This window comes from Paroedura picta, chromosome 16 (genome assembly GCF_049243985.1).
Source record: "Paroedura picta isolate Pp20150507F chromosome 16, Ppicta_v3.0, whole genome shotgun sequence".
NCBI lineage: Eukaryota > Metazoa > Chordata > Lepidosauria > Squamata > Gekkonidae > Paroedura > Paroedura picta.
In genome coordinates, this window is record NC_135384.1 from 13,461,064 (window position 1) to 13,474,499 (window position 13,436).

General features: G+C 40.6%; 1 protein-coding gene across 1 annotated transcript; it reads right to left on the reverse strand.

Moving 5' to 3' along the window:
* Positions 1-3,942: 3,942 nt before the first annotated feature.
* Positions 3,943-4,869, reverse strand: LOC143825351 (olfactory receptor 5BS1-like). Its single transcript, XM_077313376.1, has one exon. It carries the CDS (start codon positions 4,867-4,869, stop codon positions 3,943-3,945), a length of 927 nt encoding a protein of 308 aa, XP_077169491.1.
* Between the last annotated feature and the right edge of the window lie 8,567 nt (positions 4,870-13,436).

A 13,436-nucleotide genomic window follows, 5' to 3' on the forward strand; every position in this document is an offset into this window, starting at 1 on the left:
TCCCAATTTTTCAGCAATCAGTTTAAGCTGCAAGAATCAAACCAATAAAAATAATTATTCATGGTATATTAAATATAGTTTGTGATGCAACAATGTATCATTAGGTACTACAATGTCTGCCTGCCTGGTGCCCCTAGTCAAAAAACAGCCCCTCCACACACTCCTAGATATTTTCTCCATACCCTGTAATAGAGCTGTTGTTTTACTAGGGGCACCAAAGTGTTCTATAATTTCTAGTGCCTGTAACCCCAAATAGTACCCTCATCCATCCTCTATGGTTCCCCCCCCCCTCTGGGAGGCATGTCTGCAACAGATACTAGTCAGCTGTTCCCATGCCAAGAACCATCAATAAACTCAACAGAATCAATGCAGAATCAAGGAATATCATCAGAATCACAAGCAAATGCAGCAACCCCAGAAAATGATTGTCAAACCAGATAATCTCAGAAGAACAAATTCAAATGAGGGAATACTTTTGGAAGCTCAGCAGAACCAATTTAAATCCATAGAAGGCCAGCAGAACCCAGGACTAGTGGCAGTATAAGTCCAACAGAACCAATGTCAAATCAAAGCATCCAAGCAGATTTTATTTTTGGCAGAATCAATGTTGAACCACAAAAGCACAGCAGAACACTGTTAACCAAATGTCACCACTTTTGCAAGCTCAGCAGTACCAGTTTCAGCCCAGGGTATCCCAGCACCACAAATTAGGAAAGGAGAAGTATTTTACAAGCTCAAGAAAACCAATGGTGAATCAGAGAAGCCCGACACAACCACCTTCTTTTTCCTGGAAGAACTTCTGGGGAGAACAAGTCTGAAGACCAAACTGATATTCCCAAATGCAAAATAAAACCTATTATAAATCAGGTTTATTCAGATTCAGGAAAACTGGATTTTCAGAGCAATTCTGTAAATCTGTGATGTTTATTAGACTAAAATACACTCAGAAAAATACTGGTAAGACTATAAGAAGAGCCTGGCTTTGTCAGACCCATGGTTCATCTAGTCCAGCATTCACTCATGCAGTGCTCAACCAGTTCCTCTGGAGGTCAAATAACAGGGAACACAGGTCAAGGCTTTCCCCTGATATTTGCCTTCTAACCCTTGTATTTTAAGGGGTACCCCCTAAGTCCTAGTAACCACTTATAGGTCTGCCCTCTACAAATCTGCCTGAACCCCATTTCAAGTTGCCTATACCTGTGGCTTTTGTGGCACAGAGTGGTAAGGCAGCAGACATGCAGTCTGAAGCTCTGCCCATGAGGTTGGGAGTTCAATCCCAGCAGCCAGCTCAAGGTTGACTCAGCCTTCCATCCTTCTGAGGTTGGTAAAATGAGTACCCAGCTTGCTGGGGGGTAAACGGTAATGACTGGGGAAGGCACTGGCAAACCACCCCATATTGAGTCTGCCATGAAAATGCTAGAGGGCATCACCCCAAGGGTCAGGCATGACCCAGTGCATGCACAGGGGATACCTTTACCTTTACACCTGTGGTCAGCACTACTTTGTCTGCCAGTTAATTCCACATTGTAAGCACTCTTTGTGTAAAGTAGTATTTCCTTTTGTCTGTCCTATGCCTAATGCTCATCCACTTCATGGGATGACCTGAAATTCTAGCGTTTGCTGAGTTGTAGAAAAATTTCTATATTATTTGGATGGAAAATTAGCATTGTTTTTTTTTTGCGTTTTTCCATTATGTTCCGCATCATCCCTTTTTGCCCATCTAATATGCATTTTATTTGCCAAAGCCTGTGCTCCTTTAATTTACATCACTTGGACTAGCCTTTCACCACTTATGGTAAACTTCCTTGCATTTTACTGCTTCCATCATGTTCTTTGTTAACCATGCAGGACTTTATAAATACCTATTCATGCCTTTCCTATTTTGTGGTATCAATTTTATCTGTGCTTCCTGTATTATAGGTTTAAATACCCTCCAAACTTCCTGAAGGGATTTGGCACTCAGGGTTTTTTTCCCAGTGTTTTATTCACAAGTCCTTCTGTAAAATTAAATATAGTTGTGTTAGTCTTTTGGACAATTCCCAATTTACATAAATGCTAAACTTGATAATTTTATGGTCACTGTTCCCAACCAGTGCTATCACGTTCACATTTCTCAGTGTGTCTTAATACTTGGGACCGAGCCCATAATTGCCTCCCTGCAGTAGGTTCTATGAGCGTCTTCTCCATGGCACAATCACTGGGAGTATCTGGGAAACTCAATCTTTTTTTTTCCAGACTTGAACACATGACTCAACCAATGTATTGAGGTGGTCCTCAACAGATTATTCAATATGGGATGGGGTGTGTCCCAAACACAACTTTACTGTTGTGTACAGTTAACTCTAGTGGGCTGGGAATGTCTCTCAAAAATTAACCCTCCTTACAACTGATATATATGAAGCTGTTCTGGAACTTGTAATTGTGGTCATTAAACATGAACATTAAAAAATGGATGAACTTACCTAATATGAATACAAACAGTAGGATTGAATAATACATCCTCTACAGTGAACAGTGACAGAAATACAAAACCCAAACACTGACCCTAATCCTAATAGAATCCATAAGCTCTTTCAAATATGAATGGCTTGATAGTGTACATTGTGATTATATGTTCTCTGTTTTGTATGAAAGTTATTCCCAATGAAGCAAAGCGAAATTAATTCTCAGTGGGACTGATTATTTCCACCTAGATTTATCACTTCATATATTTTTATCACTTGATCAACAGATTGTAATCAGCAGATGTTATTTACATTTATATCACAATTGTGCCAATGGTTGATGTGGTTGTTGTTGTCAACCATTCAGTCATGTCCAACTCTTGGCGATCCCATGGCACAGTTGTTCCTATGTTCCCCAGTCCTGTACTGCCTCCCTCAGCCATGCAATGTTCTGGCTGGTGTCCACCTTGATCACTTCCAACCACCACAACCTTTGTTGGCCTGGTTTCCTTTTTCCACAGACCAATCTCAGCATGTCTGCTTTCTCCATTGAGTTGAATGTCATTATAAGGTCAAAGTAAATGAGCCGGAGTTTCATGTTTTTGTCTACCAGTGCTATATCAGGCTTTATGCTGTTCATGGAAACTGCAGAAGCCTTCTCCAACACCAGAATTCAAATGAATTGTTTTTTTTTCTCTTGTCTGATTGCCAGTAATGTCCCTCTCTGCTTGTGTGCCAACTTTTGCATTAATGTTGCCTATTATGTAAAAGGCATCCTGCTTGGGTTCTTGTTTTAAAGTGTCTTGAGTGGCAGTATAGGAGTCTTCAATTTCCACCTCTGTTGCATCAGTTGTCAGAGCATATACTTGGGTAGCTTCTTTAGGTGCAGTCTCAAATTTTGCCCTCACTTGCCCTGCAGCAAAGGAATCCCCAGAAAACCAGATCTCATCTTTTCTAGTGGGGTCTAACAGGGTCTAATTTGGGGCTGCCCAATGCAGAAATGTGTGCTATTGGTTTTTCCCCACACCCATCATTTTAAGCCATTTGAAAGTTTTCCTTTCCTCATTGCCATCTGCCCACCCTCCCCTTCCCTCCTTCCTCTCCTTCCTTCCATTCCAGAAAATCTGTCTTTAGAAAAAAGAAAAAGAAAGGGGTGAACAGGTTACAATGCTCTTTATATTTTTTAAAAAGCAGACTTGAACAGCGTTGTTATAATTCCCCTATTTTACTGGGTAGAGATTCTTCTTGTCTCCCTAAAAGATATATCCCCTTACCTTTGGCCTGACTGGGAGTCACAGTCCACTATACAAATCATCCTATGAAATATTATTCCCAGTTCTCCTGTCTGTTTAGAATTGCTTTCATCGTAAACTGAACCTAGACACTTTAGTCAAAATCATGTTTCTCCTCAGAGCTGTTATATGTGAAAGTTCAACTCATTTCCTCCTGGACCTCTGATACTTCATCTCATTGAGGCTTGTTTTTAAACTACTGGCCATCACAACCCCATTAATTCCTTTAGAGCTTCCTTCACATCCTTAGTTTTCAGGCTGTAGATGATAGGGTTCAACATGGGGGTGCAGATACTATATTGAATGGAAAGGAGTTCATCCAGAACAATTGAAGAAATTGAATGAGGCTTCATATATCGAAGCCAGCTAGAGCTATAGAACAAAACTAGGACAATGAGGTGGGGAGTGCATGTAGAGAAGGTTTTCCTTTTAGCTTCTGCTGAATCCATTTTCTGGACTGTAGAAAAAATGTGGAGATAGGACACTGAAATAAGAAGAAATGAAGAAATCCCAACTGCGTTAGCAGTGATAAAAAATATGATACTATTTGTGTAAATGTCTGTGCATGATAAAGCCAGTAAAGATGGGTGTTCACAACTGAAGTGCCGGATCATATTGTGACCACAGAACATGAGGTTCAACAAAGGTAATACATTTACCAAACCATATATAAAACCAATGGTCCAAGAACCTCCTACCAGCCATCTACAAACCCCTCTGTTCATAATTTGAACATAATGAAGGGGCTTGCATATGGCAGCATATCGGTCAAATGCCATAACTGCAAGAAGGTAAACTTCAGTGCATCCTGTCATAATGATGAAGTAGATCTGGGCCATGCAGCCAGTGTATGAGATGGTGTGGCTTGAAAAGAAATTTGCTAGCAGAGTAGGCCCCGTAGCTGATGAAAAGCAGATGTCAAGAAATGACAGATGACCAAGGAAAAAGTGCATGGGGCTCTGGAGGTTATTGTTCATCCTTATCACTGCTATAATTGCCAGATTTCCCATCAGAGTTGTGGCATATATAAACAAAAACATCAGGAAGAGGAAAATTTGGACTAGTAGGTTGTCTGAAAATCCCATAAGGAGAAAATAATTCACGGTGGTCTGATTTTCCATTTCCTTTTCCATTTTTTCAGCTATCAGTTTTAGCTGCGAGAATCAAACAGACAAAAATAATTAGATGAGGCCTCTGACATATGCAACATATCATTGGGTGCTACCATATCTGACAGCCTGTACGATGCCCCAAATTGGAGGAATTACCCAGCTATTTTGCCACCCCAAAATAACACTTTTCCCTCTTCTATGGCAACCCGATGCTGGGATGATATTCAGTTTTAGGTTTTATTTGTTGCCTATGGGGAACTTATCTCCAGGTGGTGTGTTTGTGTGTTTGTGTGTGTGTGTGTGGGGGGGGGGTTAAGCTAGAGACATCCATTCTTGATCACCTGCTAGCCCCCCATGCTGATAATCTGCAGGTGAGAGACTGGATATTTAATAATGATACACTTTACATCAGATCATCAATTCTACAATCACAAAAGATCACTGCAGATCATCCTAGCTAGCTGGGATTTCAAAGAATAAATTAAGAGCAGTCATTACAGTACTGCATTTTGAAACAATGTTGACGGCAGTCCAGTTAGGCTGGAATAAGTAGACACCAAAGGACCAACGGTATTATATAGGTGGTCAATTAATTGTGGAAGGTTTACCACATTATATTCTTGAATGTTCTTTGTACTCACACCCTAGGGATAAGTTTATAGATCAGGCTATCTGTGGCTTAAAACTTGTTTCAGTTTCAGATAAGTTGAAATTTTTGTTGTCCAATACTGACTCTAACATCTCTTACAAAATGTCTCTGTTTGCTATGGCAGTGGAAAAAACATAATGTGGGTATATAAGGTGGTTTTAGCCATTTTAAATATGTTTAGTGAAAGATCTTAATTCAGATATTTTACTTAAGTATCTTGACATTGTCTATAATTTTTCTTTGCAAGGATGCTCGAAACTTCTCATCACGGTGAGACAGACAGACAGACAGACAGACAGACAGACAGATAGATCTCTACTCAGGCATTATTATAGCAACCATTCTATTTTTGATCATTTCTCTAATATATTTTCCCTTTTTCACCACAATAACACACTAGATTGACCCTTCCATCAAACTATCTATGATGGCCCCAGTCTCTTTCCCCCTCTCAGTTCCAACAAGTTCAGACCCGATTCCCTTTTACTTGAAGTTTTTTCTTCCCCTGTTTCAGTGTGCATTACCTTATCAGCACAGAAATTAATTTGACACATTGTTGCTAACTTACCCAACTTGTGGAGATCCTCCTGGAGTTCTTCATATTTAGCTTTGGTTGTCACCATCCTGAATAATTTAGTGCCATCTCTCAACTTGGTCACCACATCACTCATCCCTGGTTACAGATAATTCATGTACAAATTAAATAGTACTTACCCCAGTACTAATCTTTCCAGAACCCCATTGCTTATTTCCCTCCATTGGGAGAAGTTTCCATTTATTCCCACTCTTTGCTTTCTGTCATTTAATCAAGTTCAATCTATATGAGAACCTTCTTCTTATCTCAAGACTGCTAGGCTTACTTAGGAGACTGCAGTGAGGCACATTGTTGACAGCCTTTTGAAAGTTCCAGTATATAATGTTTACTGTGGTCTGTTGCCTACATGTTTGTAGACATGTAGACACAAGATGTCATAGTCCCATTGTATACGGCACTGGTCAGACCACACCTGGAGTATTGTGTGCAGTTCTGGAGGCCTCACTTCAAGAAGGACGTAGATAAAATTGAAAGGGTACAAAGGAGAGCGACGAAGATGATCTGGGGCCAAAGGACCAAGCCCTATGAAGATAGGTTGAGGGACTTGGGAATGTTCAGCCTGGAGAAAAGGAGGTTGAGAGGGGACATGATAGCCCTCTTTAAGTATTTGAAAGGTTATCACTTGGAGGAGAGCAGGATGCTGTTCCCATTGGCTGCACGGGAAAGGACACGCAGTAATGGGTTTAAACTACAAGTACAATGATATAGGCTAGATATCGGGGGGGGGGGAACTACTCTTAGTTCATCAGTGGAATAGGCTACCTAAGGAGGTGGTGAGCTCCCCCTCACTGGCAGTGTTCAAGCAAAGGTTGGATACACACTTTTCTTGGATGCTTTAGGATGCTTTAGGCTGATTCTGCATTGAACAGGGGGTTTGAGTAGATGGCCTGTATGGCCCCTTGCAACTCTGGTGAGGCAGTACTTCCCTCCACAGAAGGGATTTTTCCTTCCCTTCCCTTTAATCCACTTAAAGCTCCTTGACTAAGAGTCTTGAACAGTCAAAAGCCCTTTGGTTAAGTAACAACATCTAGGCACTAAACCAATGGAAAAATCTTGCAAGTACAATTATAAGGTTTGGAAATCTGTCAGAGAAAAGGAGTACAACTAGCCTGTGTTTAGACAAAGATGAAAAAAAAACTAGATAACTGACTTCTGAGGATCCCAATAAGGAATTTTCAAGGCAAGAGAGAAGAGAGGTGCTTTGCCATTGCCTTCCTCTGCAGAGTCTTCTTTAGTGGTCTACCATACATGTACGTGCTTAGCTTCCAAGATTGATGGAGACTGGGCTAGACCAGGCCTCCTTCCTTCCTGCAGCAAGGCGTTGGAGAAGACATAACAAAGGTGTGAGAAGTTCTCATACTTGCATAGTTATCTTCTGTTCTGTACCAACAAGATGAGTACATACGTTTCTGCTGGGCGAGATTTTAAGGAGTGTCTTTTGTATGTCGATTTGCATAATAGTTCAGACCCTTATACTAGACTTTCTCAACTTTTTTACCATTGAGAAACACCTGAAACATTATTGAGGCGTCGAGAAACACCAGAAGTGGCAAAATCATGCAGGATATGGTTTGGAAGTATTGCTGTGTACATGCCCACCTGAAGCCCCTCCCCAATCCCTAAATTTATACTCATAATAACTTGTCAACTTAGACCATCAATTAGCAGGCTACTGTGCATCCATTCCATCCTGTGCTCATTTCCCAAATCCAAGCTAAGAGACAGCATGAAGTTATGAAACTACCCTATATTTAAGTCTACCTTTGCATACAATGATGACATTCTGCCACTGAGCTGCAGCATCTCCTGTGCTTCTGCTTTATTCACATAGTATTTTTAGCATAACCACACCTCATTGGCCTAATCTACATTATTGGTATGAACTTGTACATTTAATCAGGCAGTTTACCCACAATTGCATTCTCATCTTGGTCCCTGGCTAAAGCAAAAATAAAAATATTCGGAATCCATTTTCTCTCCATCTGCCAGCTTGCCTTTGGTATATCCTCATTGTACACACAAAAATATTCCATACCGTGATCTGAGAACAGATTTATTGGACATCTATGGGGATTAATTTAGTTTTGATAATGAAATGATTGCATTTGATTGCAAAGGGACTGCATAATCTCACCTAAACACATATTTGTAAGCTATGAGTTTCAGAAATACCTCATGGCTTCCTTTAGGGAAATTATGTACAGAGTGGTTTCCTCCCCCCCCCTCCTCTTTTGTTTATTTGAAGTTTCTACACAGGGAATAAGGGTGATGTTTGAGAATCAATAATTTCACCCATTTGTCCACTACCAGTTTAGGAGACAATTAGAGACAATCCAAAGAGCCCCATGGTTACTGCAGACCTCATGGAACATACACATAAGAGGGGGGTCCTACTGACAAAGGGGGTCTTGAATGGAGGAGGGAATGGATTTATACTGAAGCCAGACAATCTCAGATGATGATTGTGTTGCCCTTTTGTTCTTTATCATTTTGACAGCATTACTTGAAATACATGTTCTCTGCAGTAAGGGCTGATAATAGCCACTGTACAAATAATGAGCAAAGCATTTTGTGGATAGCCGGTGGGTGGCACATAGATTATTGGTTACATGCATGCCTTGGTAAATAAATATCTGTCTGGAAGCTGCCCTTCTGTGTTTTAGACATCACCAAACATTTTAACTGTGTAACTGGTTTATTACTTGCTTTGCCCTGTTATTTCTAGTGGGGCAGTGGCATGTTCTTCATTCCATGTTACTCTGTTCTACTATGTCCACATTTCGGTGTGAGCTTAAATGGACTCCGGGGAATGGTGGAGGGCAGGAAGGCCTGGAGGATCATTGTTGATGGCCCATTATGCATGGGCCATAAGGCCTGCACTGGCAGCAGCAGCGCTTCGGGTTAAAATCACCGAGAACGCACACTGCAGCCATGAGTGCGGATGCCTCCCGGCCCAGGGCTCTGGAAGACCCGCGTTAAGCAAACACGGGATCTTCCGGAGCTTCCCAGGTAAGCCGGGGCTGCAGCAGCCCAGCGCTGTGCATAATTGCACGTGCGTGCTACGCTGTGGCAACCCAGCATGCCCCGCTCCTGTGCATTCATGGGAAATGGCAGGGCATTGTGCCCCACCACAACAGCATAGCGCCAGCGCGTGGAATCTGCCACCATGCATAAAGGGCCTATGAGGTTGCAATGGGTTGGACACAAATTTGCAACTAACAACAACAAATGTCCACATTTGTCATGACTGTCATGCAGATACAGTCAGAAGAAGCAAAACAGATGTCCTATTTGTAGCATCTGCCTTATTCTTGCCTTTCTATTTGATCTCAGATCCTGCTTTAGGTATATAAGGCCAAACTCGGTTTGTTGCACACCCATTGTTAATTTTTGCCATTTCAAAAATAAGACATCTCTTTTGTTTATAACCCTGTAAGACTGTACGGAATTGATGGATTGATGTGTGCAAGAGAAAGGAATGAAAGATATCAGTTTCCCTTTGATTGGCAACCAGACACTTTCCCGAAATAATATGCAACACAGGTATTGGTATTAACATGGCCACAGTAATTTATTAACAAATCACAACCCCCCCCCCCCCCAGAGGGTTGGCCTGGGCACGAGAACCAAAAGCCTGAAACTGCCTTTAAGCCATTCAGCTGCACAATTTTGGGTTCCTATGGTACCTGGGCCCCGCCCTTTTCTCACTAAATCTCACATTTAATCCCACTCAGATATTATATTTGACCAGTGGGCAATGTTTACTATGAACAACCAGCAGGCCTTTTTTGTACTAGTTTGCTAGATCCTACACTTCTCCATCCACTAAGTTGAATGAAGTCTGAAAATTTGTTCTCCAGTTTATCTTGATTTTGGCTCTTAGGCAGCAGAAAGATTCCTTAGAAGATGGTTGAATCCATCCCAATAGAAGAAATAAATATTTCAAGGGTCTTCCGTGTATTCACAGGTTTATGTATATATTCTACATTTGAAACACACATCTTAATGGACACTTGTAAAAAATCACCCTTCCCTTTTGTACTACAGTTCCATAGACAAAAGTTTCCATAGAAAAGATTTTAAAACTGTTTTAAAACACCATCCCTTTCCCCTGACTAGATGCATGTTGAACTTTACATCATTTTTCCCAAAGGAAATAATCAGTCATTTCTGAGGGAATTTTAGGTTCTACACACTTTGCAACTAAGGGTGTGTGTGTGTATTATAAAGCCAAATGAACGCCCATAGAAGACCAATTAACTTATGATGTGATATCTGAAACAACAAAACATAATAGAATATAATAATACATCTTCTTTAATCTTTCTTTGCCTTTCAGATATATGAATACATTTTGCACTGGCCAGCCGAAAGCAGGAAACAGAGCTTGTAGGTAAGTTTGTGGGCAATTTTCCAGATTAAAGCAACGTATTTAAACAAAATCAGCAGAATCAGGAAATTAAGTCAGATGGATTCACAATAGCTCATCACTGTACAGGTTCCATGAATAGTAGAAGACATTTATGTTGTAGCTTTGGTCTGATACTCCATTATTTCCTCTGGTGAGAACAGACCAGAGAATCTGTTTTCCTCCCCTCATCATAGGAAATAATGGAAATTGAATGGGGGGCACATTCTTTGGGTACTCCTAGAATTGGACACTAGGACCCAATCTTTTTGCAACTCACAGGTTCTTTTTCAGAAAGGCTCCTGCAGCTACACTGCAAGTTTGGTACCTGTACTTCAACCCTCCCCCTGAGCCTGGAAAAGACAGAAAGGGGAAAATCCCCATAGACTCAAGTTGACCATATCCAAATCTATTCCACTGAATCAAAGCTACACTATTGCTAGAATCTTCTTCTCCATGCAGATACCTAATAAGCACAGTGTGGGTCATTACATCTATATATGAGATACTAAATGAACCATGTTCTAGGACTGGGATTACAGTAATTTGAGTGATCATAGCATACCAAGCATAGTACAGGGTGTGACTATAATGAAGGAAAAGGATGTTGTATCAGAAAGCAATAAAAAAACAAGGTGATACATACATCAAAAAGATAATATACATTAATTTAATGATATAGATCAGTGAGGTAGCTGTGTTAGTCTGTCTGTAACTGGAGAGAAGAGTTAAGAGTCCAGTAGCACCTTAAAGACTACAAAATTTGTGGTAGGGTATGAGCTTGAAAGGCTCCAGTCTAAATTCCTTCGTGCACTTCTCCAACTTCCATGCTGTGTAACCAACTCCATGGTGCATCTGGAAACAGGAATATTAATGGTCCAAGACAAAATCTGCCTGTCGGCAATAGGAATGTGGCTGAAATGAATACATAACCCACAGGGTATATTTTATTTAACCCTGAATGACAACTTCCAATCTTCTTGGACTAAGGCTGTTCACAGAGGAATCCAAAGTCTGGGCTTCTCCATGCACTTATTATCCAAATTAACTCATGATCAAGCTGCATCATTAGTTAAGCTGCGGATACAAGACAATCAATGTCAACTGGACCTGAGTAAAGCTCCAACTTTTTTGGCCCTAGTTAAAACAAGATACGTTCTGGCCCTTGCCACTTATCTGTCTCAGCTGGTAATAAGTAAACAAATAAGGGCATTTACCCTTGCGAGATGCTCCGTCTTGTCTTCAGCTCTTGTAGAGGGTCGCTATACGAACATTCCCCTTACACTGAGACAATGTTTTTGTGGGAGTGGCAAAGAGAGCATATATTGCTCTCTTTGAGCATATATTGTTCCAAGAGAGCATATATTGTTCCACAGCCCTGCTTATGTAGACATTTATAGAAACTTGATTGAACCACTCCCTTAAAAGTTGCCAGAATATCATGATGTAGATCGAGCAAAGAGGCTGCTAAGTGATGAGTCCCCCCAGGTGACAGCTGGCTAAGTTTTGTGCCGCCACCATAAAGATCCGATGCCCTAAAGTAGCATAATTTTAAGATCTATTTTATGATCTGTTTTAAACTGCATTATACCAAATGACCATATTCTTTTGCTCTTTTATATATTAACTTCATACAACTTGATCTGAACGACTGTAATAAAGTTTGAACTGAACTGTGGTAGGGTATGAGTTCCCCTGAGTTACTGTTTCAGATGTAATAAACAGTAGGGGAGCTTGCGAAGAAAAAAAATGTTATACATTTTGGTTCATGGAAAAACATTTGCCATCATTGCTGATCTTGGGGTAGGACATCGTGTGGGATTCAAAAACCTTTCAGAATTTTAGAACGATGGTTTTCAAACATGTAACATAAAATAGGATAAATGTATTGCTACGATCAATCAGACCAAATTATACATGACCAAAAATGGAAAACCATATCAGTATAATCATAATTAATAAAACATAATTCAATTTAAACACCATTATTGGGAGGGGAAGGAAATAAACTTACTAAAGAAGTACATATTTTAATGGTGGTGTATTGTTATCTGGAAGAGCCTCTTGTGGTGCAGGGTGGTAAGGCAGCAGAAATGCTGTCTGAAGCTGTCTGCCCATGATGCTGGGAGTTCGATCCCAGCAGCCGGCTCAAGGTTGACTCAGCCTTCCATCCTTCCGAGGTCGGTAAAATGAGTACCCAGCTTGCTGGGGGGTAAACAGTAATGACTGGGGAAGGCACTGGCAAACCACCCCATATTGAGTCTGCCATGAAAACACTAGAGGGCATCACTCCAAGGGTCAGACATGACTTGGTGCTTGCACAGGGGATACCTTTACCTTTACCTATTGTTATCTGAGTGCTCTCATCACGTAGCAGCCTTATTCTCTGATCCATAGCTTAGCATCCTGGAAACCTTTTGATTAGTGGGCCAATCCATTTGCATCAGAAAACATCACAAGATGAGCGGTGGAAGAGTATGTGTTCTCTAGTTTCAAACGTGAAAAGACAAACATGTGAAGAATTTCCAGGAAAGAAAAGCAAAAAAAAAACAAATGCCTTTCACAGTGTAATAATTTAGAAATAGGATCTCAGTGCAGGGAAGCCCATAGATTTCCTATAGGGGGAATCCCCCCCCTTGTAATGTTGAAAACCAGCAAAAAGGAGATTCAGATACATCTATCCTTTGGGTTTTTGTGAGTGTTTATTGGAAATGATACCCGCTGTTACTGGAGCTGTTCCCTAATAGATTAATATCCTCCATGATTTTATTAAAAAATATTCAACAGCATTTTTGCACTTAATTTTAGGAATGTTTCCAAAAATTCTTCTGTACTGTAAACATTAGTTCAGATTCTTTCTTGGAATAATCTGCCCAATCTGTAGTTTGGATCTAGCCAGCTTTTTCATCCAGTATCAGTCAATTCTATTCTTTCCT

Bases quoted from the DNA above. Each gene is read 5' to 3' on its own strand.
- LOC143825351 (XM_077313376.1), bottom strand. From the start codon at position 4,869: ATGGAAAAGGAAATGGAAAATCAGACCACCGTGAATTATTTTCTCCTT.